Genomic DNA, 18,480 nt, shown 5'->3' with positions numbered 1-18,480 from the left:
CCTTCGTCTTTCAGTTCAGCGTTTCATCCAGTGGGCTTAAGTGGCATGGCTGATAAAGTCATGATCAGTTTGCTGAGCCTAATGAAAGCCTTTCCCGCCGTTGTACTTTGGCCTCCACCTTGTACCTGGGGTGCTGTCTGCGTGGAGTTCGCATGTTCTCCCAGGGCGTGTGTGGGGTTCCTCCCATAGTCCACAGACCTGCTGGTGGGTTAACTGGCTTCTGGGAGAACCGGTCCTGGTGTGAGCGTTTGTGTGTGTGTGTTAACTGTGTAGCCTGCAATGGAGTGGTGTCCCATCTGGGGTGTATCCTGACTTGCGCTTGTTGTTTTGCCAGGATAGGCTCCAGCTTCCCCGCAACCCTGAATCGGATAAAGCTTGGCTGGATGGAAAAGAAAAAACACTAACAGCATTCCTACATAAAACCAAGTTAAATAATACAAGAATATAGATGACAAAACTATACTTGTATTTCATACCAGCACCTCCACGTATTAGCTGCATGTAGGGTGGCCCGATGACAAACATGATAAATGTCCTAACAAAAACAAAAAGATCAGTCCACGTGATTAAAAAAAACTTTATTATTCATGTCTTTTAACATATATTTATATATCATTTCCTTAAATAAAGCAAAGTGATTCAGTGCATTTTCAAACCAAGAAAAAATAATAATACAAAATAAATAAGATTCTCAATAATAATAATAATAATAATAATAATAACATTTGTAACAGAATGGCTGTGAATACTTAAATTAAGCATATCCGTTAATAAATAAATATCAATAAAAAAACAGTGCTGTGCTAACGTGTCACAGTTTGAGAGTGTCTTTTAGCTATAGCAGGTGAGAATGACTGACAGAGATGAGGGAGATACAGTCACACACAGACACTGAGAAGGGGGAGAGACAGAGAGAGATGAGGAGTGACAGAGCGACACAGAGTCACATACAGGTGAAGGAGAGACATCAGCAGCATACGGACACAGAGGGATGGAGCAAGCGAGAGACGCATACTGTCAGAGAAGGAGAAAGACAAGCAAAAATGAAAAGATGCACAGAAGGTGAAGCATATTTTTCCACTTGAGTGCTTCCGAGGCCTGAGGGAGGGAGGTGTGCTGGAGAAAGCATAGCCGCTTCCCTTAGAGGTCCTATGACATCTTGCAGTGAAGTTTTTAAGACATTGCAATTGTTGACTCAGTTTAGTACCCATGCATCTTAAATATATATACACATACATGTCATCCCCTGTAAAGAATAGTGCAATTACACAGAAACTGGCCATCATGGGGTGACGAGAAATCCCTTTGACGGGGTAAAAAAATTGTAAACTGTGCATCACCTTCAAAGGGAGGTGTCGCTCTTCCTTCCTTTTATGCTTGGAGAGCATCTGTCATGACACTCCTGGAAGGTTGTGTGTCGAAACAAACAGGGGAACTTCGCAAACCTGCTCAGATTCCCATTTGGAACGAGTGGAAATAACAAAACACACACACACACACACACACACACACACACACACACACAACACGCGTGAGCACTTACATACAGTTGCATAAACCTAAAGCTCCATCTTCCTGCCCTGCCGCCTCTTCCTCTCCCTGCAGGGGGCGCTCTATGGAGAAGAGGGGATGAGAAGGCAGGGGCACTAGGCTCAGGGTTAAATCAGACTGACACAGACAAGGCAGAGGTGAGCTGAGGCCTCTCCTCTTCTTGCCTTGTTTGTAAAGGGCTCTTTACAGCTGTAAGCAGCAGAGGTACAGAAAAGGGGGTGTGGGTTTGACGATTCTCTCTCTGGTCTAGGTAGTGAATGGTCTTTGAATGAATTTTAAAACACATCTGTGGTACCATCCCCACTAGACTTTAAACACCTCTTGGAGAGGAGCCAGAAATGAGAGGAGGTGAGAGAGACTGGCAGGCGAGCCCGGTGTTAAGACAACAGAGAGGTAGACAGACACTGTTGTCCAGATCAGGACAAGGGAGATGAAGAGAGGTGGAGGATGTTTCAGAGTTTGTGGACAGGTCCGGAGAGTTGAATCTGTTTGGAGGCAGGAACCTGCCTTTGGTGAGTCTTGTGCCTCTGACTCTGAGAGGCAGCTGCTACAGGTCAGGGCTAGAGAGGACAGGAGGTTCTGGAGAGTTCTGATGCCGGGTGACGGTGTTGGCTGGGTTTGTGCCCAGCTGGAGAGTAAAGTTAGTTAAGTGTTCTGAACCTGACATAATATGGCCACTGCAGAGACACAGTGGAATGAGGCAGTGTTGGTCAGCAATCCTGGACCGTGTCAGCATTCGCAGGTATTTCTTCCAAGATTTAACACTCAGTCGGACAGTCTCTTCAGACTGGTCCCGGACAACCGAGCTGAGGTGAACACAGAGCTGGACATTAATACTGGACACCGTCACTGTTAAGACTGCCTTAAATCAGAAATGTGATGGACATACGCCAGGCCAGCTGCACGAAGTACTGGTCCAGCACTGGACAGCTCTGGGCTGGGGCTGTTCAAATCGCCCGCACGCTGGTGGCTCGGTTTGTTAAAGAGATGTGGACTGCTCCACTTTCTGCAGGCGGGGGTGGGGGGGGGGGGGGTTGACTTCTTACACCCCTGTAAGCTCACCACTGATTCCTGATTCATTCCTCCACTTCAATGACCCTCGTGTTGTAGTACCGATACTCTAATGGGCGACTTCCTGATTGTCTGCGGGTGTGTCGTCTCCACTTCAGATCCCTGCAGGAATGGTGGGAGTGAATCTTCCTTGGGCTCTGTGTTCAGGAGCTGTGGGACCATCAGCTTGATCCAGTTCTGGGGTGCTGCTGAGGCAGCCTGAACGGCATGGCAATTAATGAGACTGTGTGGCCTGTGTATGAGAATGGAGAAGGCAGGAGGGGTCAGTGGTATCTCCAGCTACCGGACGGATGAGCTGACCATCGCCCCAAGCCAGCCTGCCAGCTGGCCCTTGAACGAACAGAGGGCACTACAGGGAGTGAGGTGGAGGAGAAGGCAGGGGCTATAAGTCGCTGTGCATGCCGCTGTGCGGGTCCGGGTCGGGGTTGTGGTTCCGGTCCCGGTTGGGAGCGTGCCTCTCGCCCTCCTGCTGCGACACCATCTGCTGGAAGCGGGCCTGGCGCCGGTAGTCGGGGTCGATGTTGATCCAGTTGTTGGCGACCCACTTGGTGCCCTGGGTGACCACGCAGCCCCCATGGAGAGAGTACTCGTCCAGCTCGCCCACCCAGCCTGCGGGCAGAGAGCAGGGCGTACAGCAATCCCGCGCACACACACACACACTGACTAAATTCATCTACCGCTGACTGAACTCACCTACGCGACTGCACCTACATTACTACTGACGCGCGTTTTTTCCTCTCCTCTCACACTGCTTGTGCTGACCTGTTCCTTTTACAGTTGTGTGTCATTTAACCCCCTGCGGCTGCTGCTCCTGCTGGTGTTCTGTGTTTATGTTTCTGGCCATCCCTCCGGGTCTTTGTATATCGCCGCGTCCGCATTAACAAGCGTTTCGCCGCACTTGTGCGCGGGAGAAATAAACTGAACTGAACGCAGGACAAGGGGTGGAGGAAGAGACCTCTTTGTACCTTTGCCGTCGGAGAGGTAGTTGTACCAGAAGATGGCGGTTCCCTGAGTGGGCCTCACACGCAGGTTCCCCTTGTCACAGTTCTTGCGGGTGTCCAGCAGGTCGATGTCGTTCTGGATCAGAGACTGACACACACACACACACGCACGCACGGAGTCGTTACGGTGGCTGGCCCACACGCGAGCCCGGTCTCTGCGCCCCATGATGCACCGCGGGCAGGGCCGCCCTCCGCGGGGGGGGGGGGGTTAGCGAGCGCGGCGACCTCATGGGCGCCCCGCGTGAGGCACGGGGGGGGCCAAGAAAGGACAGAAAAGACCACGACGCCCCAGCTTTGAAGATGGGTGTGTGTGTGTGTGTGTGTGTGTGTGTGTGTGTGTGTGTGGGGTGCTCCGGTTTCCTCACACAGTCCAAAGACGTGTTGGTAGGCTAACTGACTTCCGTGCAAAATCGCCCCTGGTATGAGTGTGTGCGTGTCTGTGCGTGCGCCCTAAGATGGACGGGCGTCCAATCCAAGGCGTAGCCTGCCTTGCACCCAATACTTTCCGGAATGTGCTCCCAGCCTATGACCCTAAACTGGACGAGCAGTTATTGAAAGTGACGTGATGGGGGTGTTGGGGGGATATTGTTGTCAACAACGGACTAGAAAAAAAGCAGCTAGAAATCAGTGCATAAAGTTACACATTAATACACTCCGTCAAGCTGAGCTCAAGAAGGAGTCGCACACAGCAGCGGGGAGAATCGAACCCCCATGGGACAGGGACACAGGCTCAGGGAGGGGGGCCGAGTCCCGGCGGGGCCAGGGCAGAGCTGGCCTCGCCACACCGAAAGACTGAAAGGGTGAAAACGCAGAGCCCCGGGTCCTCAACAACAAACAAAGTCTCGGTATTTAACAACCCTGTCCTGCTACATCTCCGCACCTTTGGAAGGCTAACGGGAGACATTCTAGAACACAGTCATTTTGCCCCATCCAAAATATTTTTGCGAGTGTGAACTATTAACTTTGAGTAGCATCCAAAATGCAAGAACCGTGGTCTGGGACCTTCTAGCTCTTTTGGGTACTAGTGACTAATTGACCCGAGGGTGTTTCTTGAAGGACACCAGGGTGAACAACATGGCTGGGATGCATCCAGTACCACAGACCCCTGCCCTGGTTTACCAGCTCCTCGTATGTCCTGTTGTCAGCCACAGGAAAGGCCGTCTCTCCCCCTCCATCCACTGTGTTCAGGTAGAACAGCACTGTGATGTACCTGCAACAGCCAGGAAACACGCAGGGCTATGAGCATACAGGCAGAGCCACACACAGACAGATATAGAGACAGACTGGCACAGAGACAGAGCTACACACAGACAGATATAGAGACAGACTGGCACAGATACACAGCCACACACGGGCACATTACAAGTACAATACAAACTGGCACAGAGACAAAGACACACACAGACATTTACAGTACAAGACAGACTGGCACAGAGACAGAACCACATACAGAGACATATATGGTACAAGACAGACTGGCACAGAGACAGAACCACACACAGAGACCTATATGGTACAAGACAGACTGGCACAGAGACAGGCAGACAGAGTATCTGACCGGCAGGAGGTCTCGAAGGGTGTGGAGGCGTTGGCGGCCAGCTTGGTGTGGTGGCAGACAGTCTCGGGGTAGACCGGCCCGCTGTCGTGGTGGGCGTGGTAGTGCCCGCCTCTCTCGTAGCGCACCACCTGCAGGGGCTCGCTGAGCTCCACCAGGACGGGGGGCAGACGCGTCAGCCGGGTGACCCTGGGCAAGGGGGCAGGCGCTGGTTCAGCTCGTGGCGTGCTTGCAAAGCGCCCACACGCGCTCTCTGAAGTCAGCGTTCACCCCAGTCCCCCCTCTGACCTCTCTCGCAGGGCTCTCAGCACGCGGTGCGCCCCCTCCCCCTGGTACAGCCAGGTGTGCTTGCTGTTGCGGACCAGCTGGCTCCTCTGCACCCCGCGCTGGCGCAGGAAACGCTGGAACGCGTTGCTGCTGAGCCGCTTAAACTCCTCCAGACTGAGCAGCCCTGGCGCGGACAGACGGACAGGAGAGTCGGTCGGACAGGAGACGGGGGGGGGGGCACTCCCTCAGCAACACAGACAAGAGAGCCACAGAGCTAGAGAGAGAGGCCTCTTCTTTACACAAAGTGTGGTGGGAGTATGGAACAAGCTCCCCAGCCATGTTGGGGAAGCCGGTACCCTGGTTAAGTAATGGCTTGACGAGATCCTGGGATCAAGTCGCTGCTAACTACCTCACGGGCCGGATGAGCTGAACGGCTCCCCCAACTCGTGAGTGTTCCCAAGAGACAGACCGACCAGATGCACAGGCAAGAGAAGGTCGGGCAGGGAGCTCAGACAGAACCACAGGCGAGAGAGCCGCAGAGACAGGCAGAGGGGTCAGACAGACCGAGACACGTGGGGGACGAACAGACAGACAGCCAGGACAGGACAGTCAAACACACAGGGAGGGTAGAAAAACGCAAAGAAACCCAATTCTGCCTGAATCAGAACTGCTTCCCGTCTACCGGGTTTCATGTTGCAAATCTCTAACAATAATGTTTTTACTGTCGACGTCTGCGAATGTTTCCGGTCTTACTGCTTAGGCCACAAAGTAATTCATCGGTCATGCCAAGCCAGCTGTTTGAACCTGAACTTGAGAGGGCACAAGGACAGGCAGGGAGATCGCACGGACAGAAAGAACGACAGAGGGAGGGGAGTCACACAGACAGAGAGACAGGCAGCAGTGCCAGATACCCAGCACTCGTGGGATCTCAGTTTCCTCATTATCCACCTCCCTCTGCCTTCCTCTGGGAGGACGGGGGGGGCTGCAGGTCAGGGGTCAACCACGGGGGTGAGCGTGTGGTTACTCACGGCTCAGCGCACGTCCGGCCAGCTGGACGCACTTCCCCTCCGGAACCCGGGATCAGTACCTTTCAGGAGAGAGGGTGGGGGTCGGGGAGGAGGGGGGGGGGGGGGGGGTTCCTCACTGTGATGTTAATGAGAGACGGGGCACATCTGCCAGCGAAAGCGGACTCCCAGTCTGCCTGCCCTCTCGCACACGAAAACAAAAGTGGCAGGGACGAGGGACGAGGGACGAGGGACGAGGGACGAGGGAGGAGAGGAGCCCCTGCCGGCCTCTCCCTGCCCCGCGAGAGATGGACGATCCACAATCCTGGTGCTTCCTACCGTTGCCATCCGGGTCAGCCTTCAGCCCAGCGTAGATCTCCCGCAGGCTGTCCGGGGTCAGCCAGATCCCATCCCGGACTCGCGAGTGGGTCAGGACCTGAAAGACAGAGTCTTTCCTAGCCCACACTGGACCGAGGGAACCCGTGCGGAGATGCCCTCTCACCCAGCCTCCTCCCTGGACCTGCCCCTCACTGATGCTACGCTCCCACCCTCCACCTCCCTGCGCCCCCGAGTCTGTAGCCACCCCATGGGTCCCCCCTCTTCTGCTCCCTTTGCAATCCCTCCCTGTCCACTCCCCAGTCTCCCCGACTCTTGACCGCTCACCTCCTGCAGCTGCAGCTGCCCGTCCTGGTTCAGGTCCAGCAGGTTGAAGATCTCCTCCGGGCTGAGCTCCAGCTCCTCGGCCAGCTCCTCCCCACCCTCGGGCGCCATCACCTGGCTCTCCGTCAGCCCCTTCAGCCTCGCCAGCTGCACGATCACCTGGCACTCCTCCTCCGTCAGGAAGCCCGGGACCTCTGTGGGCGGGGCAGGGACATCGGCACGATTACAGGCGAGAGGCAGCTAACTGACGTGACGGTCTCACCTGGCCGTTACTTGAAAGAAACCAAGCAACACGGCTTGGCGGCTTGCTCCACACCCCCACATCTCTTTGCGTAAAGACGTGCCCCCCCCCCCGTTCTGGGTTTCAAATGCACAGTGTCCATTAGACTGCATTTCCCTGAGCTGATAACGAAAACATCCTGTGGGGTGACTGGCAAGGTCTTTGAGGGTTTCGACTGCTTTTATCAGGGCCCACTCGCAGTCTTTCTCTATTAGAGACTAGAGAGCTGCTGGCTCTGCAGCCTGTCAGTGTAGGATTTTCCCTTCAGCTCCACATTGTATCTGGTAGCACAGGGGTGTGGAGAGGAGGCTGGTACAGCAGTTAAGGAAACGGGCACTGTGAGAGGCGAGCACTGAACTCTTCTTGACGTACAGAGGCAGACACAGGCACCGGCACCTCCCGCCCGGAACGAGGTTACCGGCCAATTCAGTCAGCCTGACACTACTGTCTCATACTCGTCAACGATCTCTTTTCGCTGAGATATGGGCCAACCAGGCCTTCAAAAAAAAAAGAAAGAAGGCGGGCCAGCCATGCCCAGGAGGGTCAGAGACACAAGTTTTCCAGAACGCCGCTGCGCGGCCCCGAGCCCTTGTAATGGCCAGGGGTGCGTCAGGAGCCCACAGCGCCCTGCCATGGGGCTCTGAGGGTGAAGTCCCCTGAGCGGATTTGTCTTCGAAAGCCAGGCGGCCTCTCGGGCCGATGGAGTGCGTTCGGCAGGGAGCCAGGGATGGTGCACCGGAGGGCCCCGCTGGCTGAACACAGGCCCAGGAGGGGCGTGGCGTGGGGGGACTCCTGTGTTTTTTTTTCCCCCCCGCTCGTTAACCCATTCATTCGCAACACCTCACTGACGGATGCCCCCTGGAGACCGACGGTGCCGAGTGTAACCCTTTGTCCGAGCTGTGCCACAATAGCAGGCGGGTGGGCCCGCCAGTACCACCATACTCCCCGTCTCCCTGACTGCTGGGCAACCAGGGGGGACTGCCCACTGCTGAGAACACATTTCATGTAAAACACCCACTCTCCACACACACACTCCCCCCCCCCACCTTAATCCTGCTATTGAGATGCTCAGTGCCCGAGATTGCTGGCATTGTTTTCAAGGCTGGGCTGGGAACTGCCTGGGCTCCTCTCCTTGTCTCTTTTCTCTTGCTAAACCCCCGTCATAATAACGTAAAGACCATGTGAAAGGCTGACGTCGAGGGGCCATTCAGCCCAAACGGCCCGTTGTGGTGCCTCGTTGATCTGAGGGTCTCGTCCACCTGTTTCTCAAAAGAAACCAGGGTATCGGGTCCAACGACCGGTCTGCCCAGCCTGTCCCACATTTCCACAAGCCTTTGTGTAAAGGAATGCCACTAGTTCTGTTTTAAATGAACTTCCAGCAGCTCCCAGCTGGCAGCCCACTGGAGCTCAGCAGGTTTGAGCCTGGCCAGTACCTGGGAAAGCTAAGGCTACTGCTGGAAGAGGTGTTAGTGGGGCCAGTAGGGGGCGCTCACCCTGCGGCCTGTGTGGGTCCTAATGCACCAGTATAGCGATGAGGACACCATACTGTAAAAAGGCGCCTATAATAATAATAATTATTATTGCTTCCCTGTAGTTCCACCTGTGCCCATCGCTGTTCATTCTGAAGAACTCTGCTGGGTTGATTTTGTTAACTCCTTCAAGTGTTTTGAGCTCCAGGGCCGGGGGTGTGCCAGGCCGATCCTCTCTGCACTAACTGCAGAGCTAACAGCCACATCTCTTCCATCAGAATACGAGGGGCTCCCCCTCCCACGTCACACCTGTACCCACGAGGCGCTCCACTCCTCCTCCTCCTCACCGGGCTGACCGCCCCATTAAAAACAACCAGAGCGAAATGTCCTTCATTCAAAAAGCACAAAAATAAGTGTCTTTTTAGCCCCCCTGCAGGGCCACTCCACGGCCTGTACAGCCCCTCAGGGCTGCTCAGTGTTGCTGTCAGGTCCCGGCCCCTCACCTGGCCGCACTGCTACTGTTACAATGGCCCCTCTCTCCATTCCCAGGGGTTGGCAGGTGCCTGCCCTTCAAATCCCCACGGGCCTCTGGTTTCCAGAGGGCAAGTTGGCCGTCAATAAAACCTACATGCACGGCATTTTATTTAACAAAAGAAAGATTACAAACAAGAAGCAGCTTGAGAGAAGCCAGGGTATCGGCTTCAACGACATGGCTGCCCAGCTCGTTCCACGCCCCCACCCCCTTTGCTGTAAAGGAACTCCTCTTGTTGGCAGTTTTAAAACCACTGCTGCCTTACTGGAGCCGACCCAGATGTTTCCAGTGATTCAGGATGGTGTTAAATTAAACCCCCCCCCCCCCCCCAAAAAAAAGAAAAGATTTCAAGACTTGAACGATAACAAGGCTTCAGAAATGTCCCTTTCGCAGCGCAGAGCAGAGCAGACCCCAGGAGGGGTGCAGTATCAGGAATGGGAGGAGGACTCGGCTCTGTCCCCTCCAGCCTCCTCTCTTCCCTCTGGCAGGAGCCTGGCGCTGCGCCAGGGATCCAGGAATTCCTGGACGGCGTGGAGAGGAAGCAACCAGCTTGTCTGGGCAGGAAGAGGGGCAGAGGGGCGCGAGAGGAGTGGGGGGGGCAGCCACCCCCTCACCAGGCTCAGCGGGCTTTACAGCAACAACACCGGTCCTGTCCGGCGACTCAGAGTGCCACCGCAGGGCAGCCGGCCTGAGAACCGATCTGAACTATAACCTTCTCACTCTGCTCAAAAACTACACTGGAAAACAAAAGTGACTTAGAAAAATGTCCGTCACTGTTCACACGGTAATACCACGTTCATAAAAAAGTATAAAATGTATAAAAGCTTTATAAAAAAAAATTTAAAAAGGCAAATCACAAAGAGTGACTGTTAATTGCAAACAAGAATTTCAAAATGTTGTTAACATTCAGCCTTAATTTCTGAAAATAATGTATGAACTTCAAAGTCTTTGTTCGCGAATTTCCTCAACAGCTCGTTGCTCACAATAGCTGCCTGCAGGATTGACTCGTGGTCCCCCTCAGAGACTATGCAGGGGTCCTGAATACAATGGGCGGTTTTCACACCCACTCCCAGCAGTGTGTAAGACCTGCACTCACAATGCAAGTCTTCTCGGACAGAGCCTGTGGCAGAAACTTTAAAGGGCATTTCTGCACCTCATATCTTACAACTGACTGAAGATATATTTCTGCCTCTGATCTCATTTGAATTCATTATTCTTCTTAGTTTATTAATAAACTTTATTATTATTATTATTATTCAACAATTTAATGAGGCACAAAATGGGGATTCTGTGCCAAGTGCAATTTCTTCAAAAGGACAAGGCAAAACAACGGATTGAGAACCTCAGCTTTCTACACACGAAACCACTGCGATCAGTGAACTAGCTAACAACCATTAAGCCACACATTTAATGAAGAAACTTCAGCACCTCTACTAAGCTAATACCTTTAATTTCTTTCCTGACGAAACAAAGAGCTCATTTGCAAAACTGGTACCACACTGAATCATCCGGAGGCCCTATTCAGGGACTGACAGAGCACAACCTACAGTATTACAGCTACATCCAGGGGGAACCAGGCTAGTGCAGAGTGCGACAGCATTCTAAACCCAGCTTTACTGCCTTGCTCTTGTAAAGCAAGGCCGGATTACTGCTACTGCAGGAAAGGGGGGCGAATGTTCGTTTGCCCAGTTGATTTTACAGAAGCCTGGACAGTGAGAGCAAGGTGACAGCAAAGTCCTGGTGATGCCACAGTGGCTTCCATCTTGCTGCAAGAGTTCATTACCATGTCTTCGGAGTTTTAATCCCACTCGCCCCGCGGAGTGACTTCATTGTCCCTGGGGCCGGGATTCAAACTGGACGGCGTCTGCATCCGGTATAACTTTCACGGAGTGCCGGAATGATCCCGAGACAAGACCTTGATTGACAGCAGTTCCGCACTACACCGGGAGGCAGGAAGGAAGGGGGGAAAATCGGAAGAAAACAGGGGGGAAGAAAAAGAGGATCGAGGCTTCGGGCAGAGACTGAAATCCAAGCAGCGGAGGGGGTCTGACGAGCGAGGGTCAACGCTTGCAGCCTCCAGCTGTGAGGCAGCGAGAGGCGAGGCGGAAGAGGCAGCTGGTTTCAGAGGGCCAGTCGAGTCCCGCGTGGGCAGGACGAGCAGTCGCAGCCCCACCCCCTTCTTTCTCCCTGCACAGCAAACTCGGCAAAAACTAGCTCTGACACCCCCCCCCGCCCGTGCTCCTCTCCTCCTCTCCTCCACCCCCCACACCCTCAACTCTGCCCCCTCTCCCAGACTGGCCTTTCCATTGTTCCCTGCTCTCACCTCGCCAGCATGCTAACGCAGGCCAGGCTGAAGACGGAGCCTCGCCCCCCTGTATAAATACACCAGGACAGCCGGCACGAGCCCGCAGTACCCTGAGTTTCACAGCGCACTCCCTGCCTCCCTCCTCTTCCAGCTCTCCTGCTCGGAAACGTCCCGGACGATGCGACTCTCCCTGCCCTGGATGCTGCTGCTGCTGTTGCCGTGGAGCCCGGCGCTGGGGCTGGGGCTGGGGGAGCACCAGCTCTGGGACCTGGGCAAGTCCACGCGCTGCGTGCCCATCCCGGAGAGCATGGCGCTGTGCCAGGACATCGGCTACACCGAGATGCGCCTGCCCAACCTGCTGGGGCACGAGACGCGGGGCGAGGCGGCGCAGCAGTCCGCCAGCTGGGTGCCCCTGCTGGCCCGAGAGTGCCACCCGGACGCCAGGGTCTTCCTCTGCTCTCTCTTCGCGCCCGTCTGTCTGGACAGGTAAGGGTTGGGCGAATCCTGCGCCAAGGTCGCCTCCGGCTCCGTTCTTTTCGCCTCTCTCGACAGCGCCTTCGCCGTGCGGCGGTAACGCCGTCCTCTCCGCGTGCCCCCGCAGGTTCATCTACCCGTGCCGCGGCCTGTGTGAAGCGGTGCGCCTCAGCTGCGCCCCCATCATGGCGTGCTACGGGTACCCCTGGCCCGCCATCCTGGACTGCGACCAGTTCCCCGCGGACCACATGATGTGCATCCCCTCCCTCTCCGGCAACTCCAGCGCCGGCGGCAGCAGGGGTGAGCTCATCCGGCCTGCCAGACTCCCACTGTGCAGCAGTCTGATCCACTCCGGGCTTTACTGTCTCTCCCTCACTGTCTCTTCTTCGCTGTGCCTATCACACTACCAGACTCCCACTGCGCAGCAGTCTGATCCACTCCGGGCTTTACTGTCTCTCCTTCACTGTCTCTCCTTCGCTGTGCCTGCCAGACTCCCACTGCGCAGCAGTCTGATCCACTCCGGGCTTTACTGTCTCTCCTTTACTGTCTCTTCTTCGCTGTGCCTGCCAGACTCCCACTGCGCAGCAGTCTGATCCACTCCGGGATTAAGGGCTGCCGAATCAAGATATTGCTCTGGCTTTGAGGGAGCGCAGACCCCAGGAGTGCTGGTGCTGTACTGTGCTGTCGCTGGGGACTGATCACCCTAAAATCTGACCCACAGAACTACTTTTACAGAAGTAGCTGAAAGCCATAAGTAGAACAGTGGAGGAATCTTTAGTTTAAGGTGCTACAGTTAAGATGCCCCTTTGTGCCGATTACATTAACTAAGGAAAATTAAACACACGTAAACTCTTTGCAATAATTTATTATGCAAGTAGTTTAAATGTATTTAACTTAACTTAATGCAAGGCAAAAAAAAACACTATAGTACAGGCTGCAACTCCCAGCGGCAGCAATCCTTCACATTAAACCCGACATGCTGGTAGGTTAATTGGGTTCTGGGAAAAGTGGCCCTGGTGTGAGTGTGTGTGCATCTGTGTCTCTGCCCTGCGATGGACTGGTGTCCCGTTCAGGGAGCATCCAGCCTCGTGCCCGCTGCTTGCCGGGACAGGCGCCGGTCTTCTCTCATGTCCACGAGATCTCTGACCCCGCGTGTCTGCTGCAGGGGTGCCCCGGGCCAGCTGTCGGGACTGCGAACTGGAGGAGGCCACGTCTGCCAAGGACGTCCTGGACACGTTCTGCGGGAACGACTTCGGTAAGGAGCTTCCCTTCTTTCTCCTTTCCTGCGCTCCCTCATCACCATCCTCATCCTCACCTGCATGATCTCCTCTCCTTGACTACTCTCCTTCTCTCTCGCGGTCACTCCTTCTCCACTCTTCCTCTCTTCTTCACTGTCTGTCTCCCCCTGCATCACTGTCTCTCCTTCACTGTTTATGTCTCCTTGGCTGTCTATGTCTCTTCCTTGCTGTCTCTCCTTCACTGATTCTATCCCTCCCTCGCTGTCTCCTTCACTTTGTCTCTCCTTCACTGATTCTGTCTCTCCCTGTCTCTCCTTCGCTGTGTTTGTCTCTCCTTCGCTGTGTTTGTCTCTCCCTGTCTCTCCTTCGCTGTGTTTGTCTCTCCCTGTCTCTCCTTCGCTGTTTGTCTCTCCCTGTCTCTCCTTCGCTGTGTTTGTCTCTCCTTCGCTGTTTGTCTCTCCCTGTCTCTCCTTCACTGTGTTTGTCTCTCCCTGTCTCTCCTTCGCTGTGTTTGTCTCTCCCTGTCTCTCCTTCGCTGTGTTTGTCTCTCCCTGTCTCTCCTTCGCTGTGTTTGTCTCTCCCTGTCTCTCCTTCGTTGTGTTTGTCTCTCCCTTGCTCCCTCTCTCTTCCTCACTCCTTTATGTCTCTCCCCCACCGCCGGTCTGTCCCTGTGTCTTCCTCACCGATGGCCTCTCCCTCCGCCCCCCCCCTCAGTGGTGAAAGTACGCCTCCTGCAGCTGAACACCACCAGTGCCAGCCTGACCCGGTTCTCCCTGGACCCGCGGATCGAAGTTCTGAAGCACGGCCCCCTGCTGGGGGGGGAGGTCCGGGCGCGGCTGCAGCTCTGGCTGGACCGGGACGCCACCTGCGTGCACAACATGACGCGCCGCGCCCCCCCCGCGGGCACCTACGTCATCGTGGGCGCCGTGCGCGGCGGCCGGCTGGTGGTCCACAAGGCGTACGGCTGGCACAAGCGGGACAGGAACCTCGTGGCGGCCACCAGGAAATGGAAACGCCACCGCTGCCGGGGGTAGATCCGGGAGGAGGGGACGGACAGCCAGGAGGGCCTCCCCGAGGCGCGGCGGGTGAACTTGTACAGGCGGAGTGGCACGGAGATGCCACAGGCTCCCTGCAGCTACTCTGCGACGCTTGTTCCGCGTCCCGATTCCGTGTACACACGCGTGCACGGGCGGACGCGCTGGTGAAGGGGCCGGGCCTTCCTGGATCGAAGGGGGCCGCCCTTGGCTCAGAGGTGACGTGCCCGAGTGACGGAGCGGACACAACGACACAGTGACCCGGCCCCGGCCCGTGAAGTCAAACACCCTGCACAATACCGTGGCTATCTTGCCAAACTGAGGTCACACACCTCCGCATCGGACTCCGTAAAGAACAGCACTGTGCCAAGTCACGAACACCACCTTGTGCTGCCTGTACCATGGTTATCTTTATTATCTTTTTGTCAAGGCTTCTCATTTGAATCCTGCAGCTCACCGTGCAGAGATAAGTGTGGCGAGAGCAACCCCTACAGGGTGGAAACGGTACTATAAAGTATTAAACTGGGTTCTAGGGTGTGGTGCAGTTAGCAGTGAAAACTTGCAAGTCTAACTTACCAGGTCTGGGGTATAATAAGGGGTTTTAAATGTACTATATGTCATTTTGGTACGAGAAAGGCTTCAGCAACCTCCAGGGGAAAAACACACATCTGTCTCACTCTGCCATTACTCAGCCGCACAGGAAGTGCGGAGTAAATGTATAAGGAACCCTTCCAGAGCATTACAGATAAGAAAAACCTGTTTTATAAGCCACGTGAAATATGCTGTTCCTACGTAATCTGACATTCCTAGATAAGAATGTAAGAAAAAAAACTATTATTTGTAGCCTATGTGACAAATGAGAACTTATTGTGCATTGTAAAAATGTGTAAATATATTTTTCTAATGTTAGAAATGCTGTATAAAGCTCAATTACTTCACCAGGCATGACTCTGAACAGTATGGATGCACATCACCATGTGCTTCAGATTTTACAGGACCTTTGTGTGCAAATAAAGGTTTCAGTACACACCAGTAGAAAACTGAAATGTCTTTCCAAGTTACATCCCAGAAACCTCACGTTCCTGAAGTGCCACAGAAGCCCTGAAGACACCAGTGCGTGTCGCTCTCCCTGTGTGGGGAGCGGACTGGGGGATCTCTGTTGTGACGGAGTCAGCCAGGGAAATAAAGGTCAGGACAACACAGGACAAGACCAGAGGGACGCCCAGCCCGAGGGCCAGTCACAGTCCCAGGAGAACCGGAACAACTCCAGCAGGACTGGACCTCTTTTTAGGGGAATAAGGAAGCGTTTAATTTTATCTCCCCGAAATGATACATCATGAATGTCCCTATGAAATAAAGATTTCTTTGCAAACTAAACTATCAGAAACTATGAAGTACATCAGTGTTTCCAACTAAAAGAAAACAACAACTACTTTTTTCGTAAATCTATCTGTTCAGCAGGTACAGCCTGTTCTTGATAAACAGGCCCCACGAAGGCTGATTCAGCACAGTCATGACAAAAGAATTACTGTTTGTTACAGTAACTGAAAAAAGTCCAAATTCTGGGACAAATGTGAAATATTTTGCATTACACTGTTACTCTGCTCTCCTCCCCACTGAGAGCTGGTGTGTGGGGAATGGACTGGTGCACTATGGCTGCTGTCACATCATCCAGGTGGGGCTGCACACTGGTGGTGGTGGTGGTGGGGGGGATCCCCATTACCTGTAAAGTGCTTTGAGTGGAGTGTCCAGAAAAGGGCTATGGAACTGTAGGCAATTATTCTTATTAATTACACAATTTACAGTTGGGGGGGATTAGATAAGTCAGTGCGAACTCCGCTGTCTGGAGTACTTTACCAGTGAGGTGGGGCATATTCTTATAATTTTTTAAGCCCCCAGACATCTAGAACCCCCCCACCGTCCCCGGCACCCCACACCCCGTGTGTGCATTAATGCAGCAGGTTCGTCTCTCACCGAACAACAGGGGCTTGAGGCTCAGCGTCTTCATCTCATGGACTTTGTCGGGCACCAGCGCCACCTTCTGGACATGTCCTACCTGCACAACGGGGAGCAAGCAATTAGACTGACTCATGGCTAACAAGACGGTTTCACTCAGCAGTGCTTAGCCCCAGGAGGCCCCCGGCCTGCCGGTGTCGTAGGGATTTTAACGGCAGGAAAGATCAGAAACCCGGGCGTTCTGATCATTAACAGCCCCTTTAACACGTGGAGGAGAGAGAGAAATGGCACATGCAACTTGAGCACGCATTCAGACTGGTCCGACCGATGCAGAACGGTGCCAGGGAAGGGAGAGAGGGTAGCAGCAGGAAATGCAAAGAGAGAGAGATCAGAAGAAAGCAGGAGGAGAAGTGGGAGTCTTTCGTGGAGCAGAGAACGTCTATTTAGTTCACTTTTAAACACAGGAAGGTATTTTATCTCATCACCTGCACACTGAATTCCTGCACTGCTTGTCACTGGCTTTTATGTCTCTCTGTAAAAAAGAAAAATGTGCAAGATGCACCTTTAATTATTGTTTTCATCATCAGTCATAACCCAGCGTCCTGCCTAAACCCCAGCCTGGTCTGGGACAGTCTGGCCTGCCTACAGCTGCCACTGAGTCCACCTGGTGGAAAAGCTTCTCTCCCTCCTGCCCCTGTTGGGCTGCAGTGCCCCACCCAGTTGGGTGGGGGTGGGGGGGGCTGCACTGCACTGCACTGGGGGCCCAGAAGTGATCCCCTTCCACAGGGAAAGGCGCTATAGGCGAACGGTCATGTCTTGTGCAGTTACCCATGACTGCAACCCCTCACCCTTCTGAAACACAATGCAAACCAAGTCAGACGCAGGGCGAGATGCACGGTACTGCTGAGGTGCGTGGATAGCGCTGGCCTCCTAGGGCACACAGAGAACCGGACCAGCGGGGTAAGGATCATAGCCGGGCTTTCCTTACCCTGATGCCCTCGATGCGGGGCAGATACAGGGGCCCCCCGGGCCCCGCGTGCGAGACAGGGGGCAGCGGGTCGGGCTCGGGGGCCCTGCCGGCGGCGGGGTCCGGGGGCTCCCCGGGGCCGCTGTTGTAGTGCACGTACAGCAGCAGGGCAATGACGTTGATGATGTAGACGTGGAAGAAGACCATGACCACCACGAAGTAGGAGCGGGAGCAGACGCTGCTCTTCTGCAGGTGGATCCGGTCCCGCGGAACCGGCAGGCTGGGCCCCAGCGGGCCAAGGCCGACCTGCTGCTCGTCCTTCATCGCCAGCAGCTCGGGGGTCCGCAGATACACCGGATAACCTTCCCCCAGGAAGCGCCCTGGTGCTCCGGGCTCCTGAGGATGACAGAACTGACGTCGCTACAAGTCCTCTCCCCCAAAACAAACATCCAGGGGAAACTTAGAACCGTGTCCATTTGAACCCGTTATGGCTGCTCTTGACGTAAAATCCTGAGCATTACTGACACCCACTTGCTCGATAATCTCACCCACTAAACAATTTTATTATTGCTATTCCAAACACACACACACAAACACACACACCAACACCAACACCAACATAACAATAACAATAACAACGCCGGTTACTAGTCGCTAGCTGCGACATTTCAGCCAGCTCGCCAAACCTGGTACGCACCGTGTCTGCCGTGTCCGCCAAGTCGATAAATATATAAACAGGTCTGCAGAGAGAGACCTATCGACTCTGCTGGGCTGTTTTAAAGCGGACCGACTTCTTGTCGACGTCGCGATCTCAATAACCAAAACACAAATCACTCTTCCCGGGGAAAATAACACACGTCTTTCCCGGACGGTCAAAAGTCATTTCTGCTTTTACGCTGCTACTCCCGCGGGTACCGTTGTTTTGTTTTGTTTTGTTCTTTCCCCCCCCGCTCCAGAAGACAGCGTCACGGATATCAACACAGCATCAATCGACTTGGCCAAATATGTCTCTCAGCCGCACTCGCCCGGACGGATCCGACGCCATTACCCTGACAACTGCGGCAGCCGGCGCCGAGGAGAGCGGCTCGGGCGAGAGGAGCGACACCGCGCTGGGAG

At 54.4% G+C, this 18,480-nt stretch overlaps 2 protein-coding genes across 2 annotated transcripts; one reads left to right on the top strand and one right to left on the bottom strand.

The window, feature by feature from the left end:
- Positions 1-563: 563 nt before the first annotated feature.
- Positions 564-18,452, bottom strand: LOC148662188 (transmembrane prolyl 4-hydroxylase-like). The gene is made up of 10 exons (XM_088637100.1): positions 18,062-18,452; positions 17,386-17,760; positions 16,416-16,497; positions 7,113-7,303; positions 6,789-6,885; positions 5,467-5,629; positions 5,182-5,367; positions 4,743-4,833; positions 3,588-3,711; positions 564-3,231 (listed from the first exon to the last, which is right to left on the bottom strand). Exons 2-10 carry the CDS (start codon positions 17,686-17,688, stop codon positions 3,005-3,007), a joined length of 1,464 nt encoding a protein of 487 aa, XP_088493226.1. The 5' UTR covers positions 17,689-17,760; positions 18,062-18,452; the 3' UTR covers positions 564-3,004.
- LOC148662189 (secreted frizzled-related protein 5) lies at positions 11,737-15,228 on the top strand. The gene is made up of 4 exons (XM_088637101.1): positions 11,737-12,181; positions 12,297-12,469; positions 13,335-13,424; positions 14,122-15,228. The coding sequence occupies exons 1-4, from the start codon at positions 11,874-11,876 to the stop codon at positions 14,439-14,441; spliced, it is 891 nt and encodes a 296-aa protein (XP_088493227.1). The 5' UTR covers positions 11,737-11,873; the 3' UTR covers positions 14,442-15,228.
- Positions 18,453-18,480: the final 28 nt, after the last annotated feature.

The sequence above is a fragment of the Lepisosteus platostomus genome, chromosome 6, assembly GCF_059453375.1.
Source record: "Lepisosteus platostomus isolate fLepPlt1 chromosome 6, fLepPlt1.hap1, whole genome shotgun sequence".
In the NCBI taxonomy this organism is placed as follows: domain Eukaryota; kingdom Metazoa; phylum Chordata; class Actinopteri; order Semionotiformes; family Lepisosteidae; genus Lepisosteus; species Lepisosteus platostomus.
This window is presented reverse-complemented; position numbering and strand designations above follow the sequence as displayed.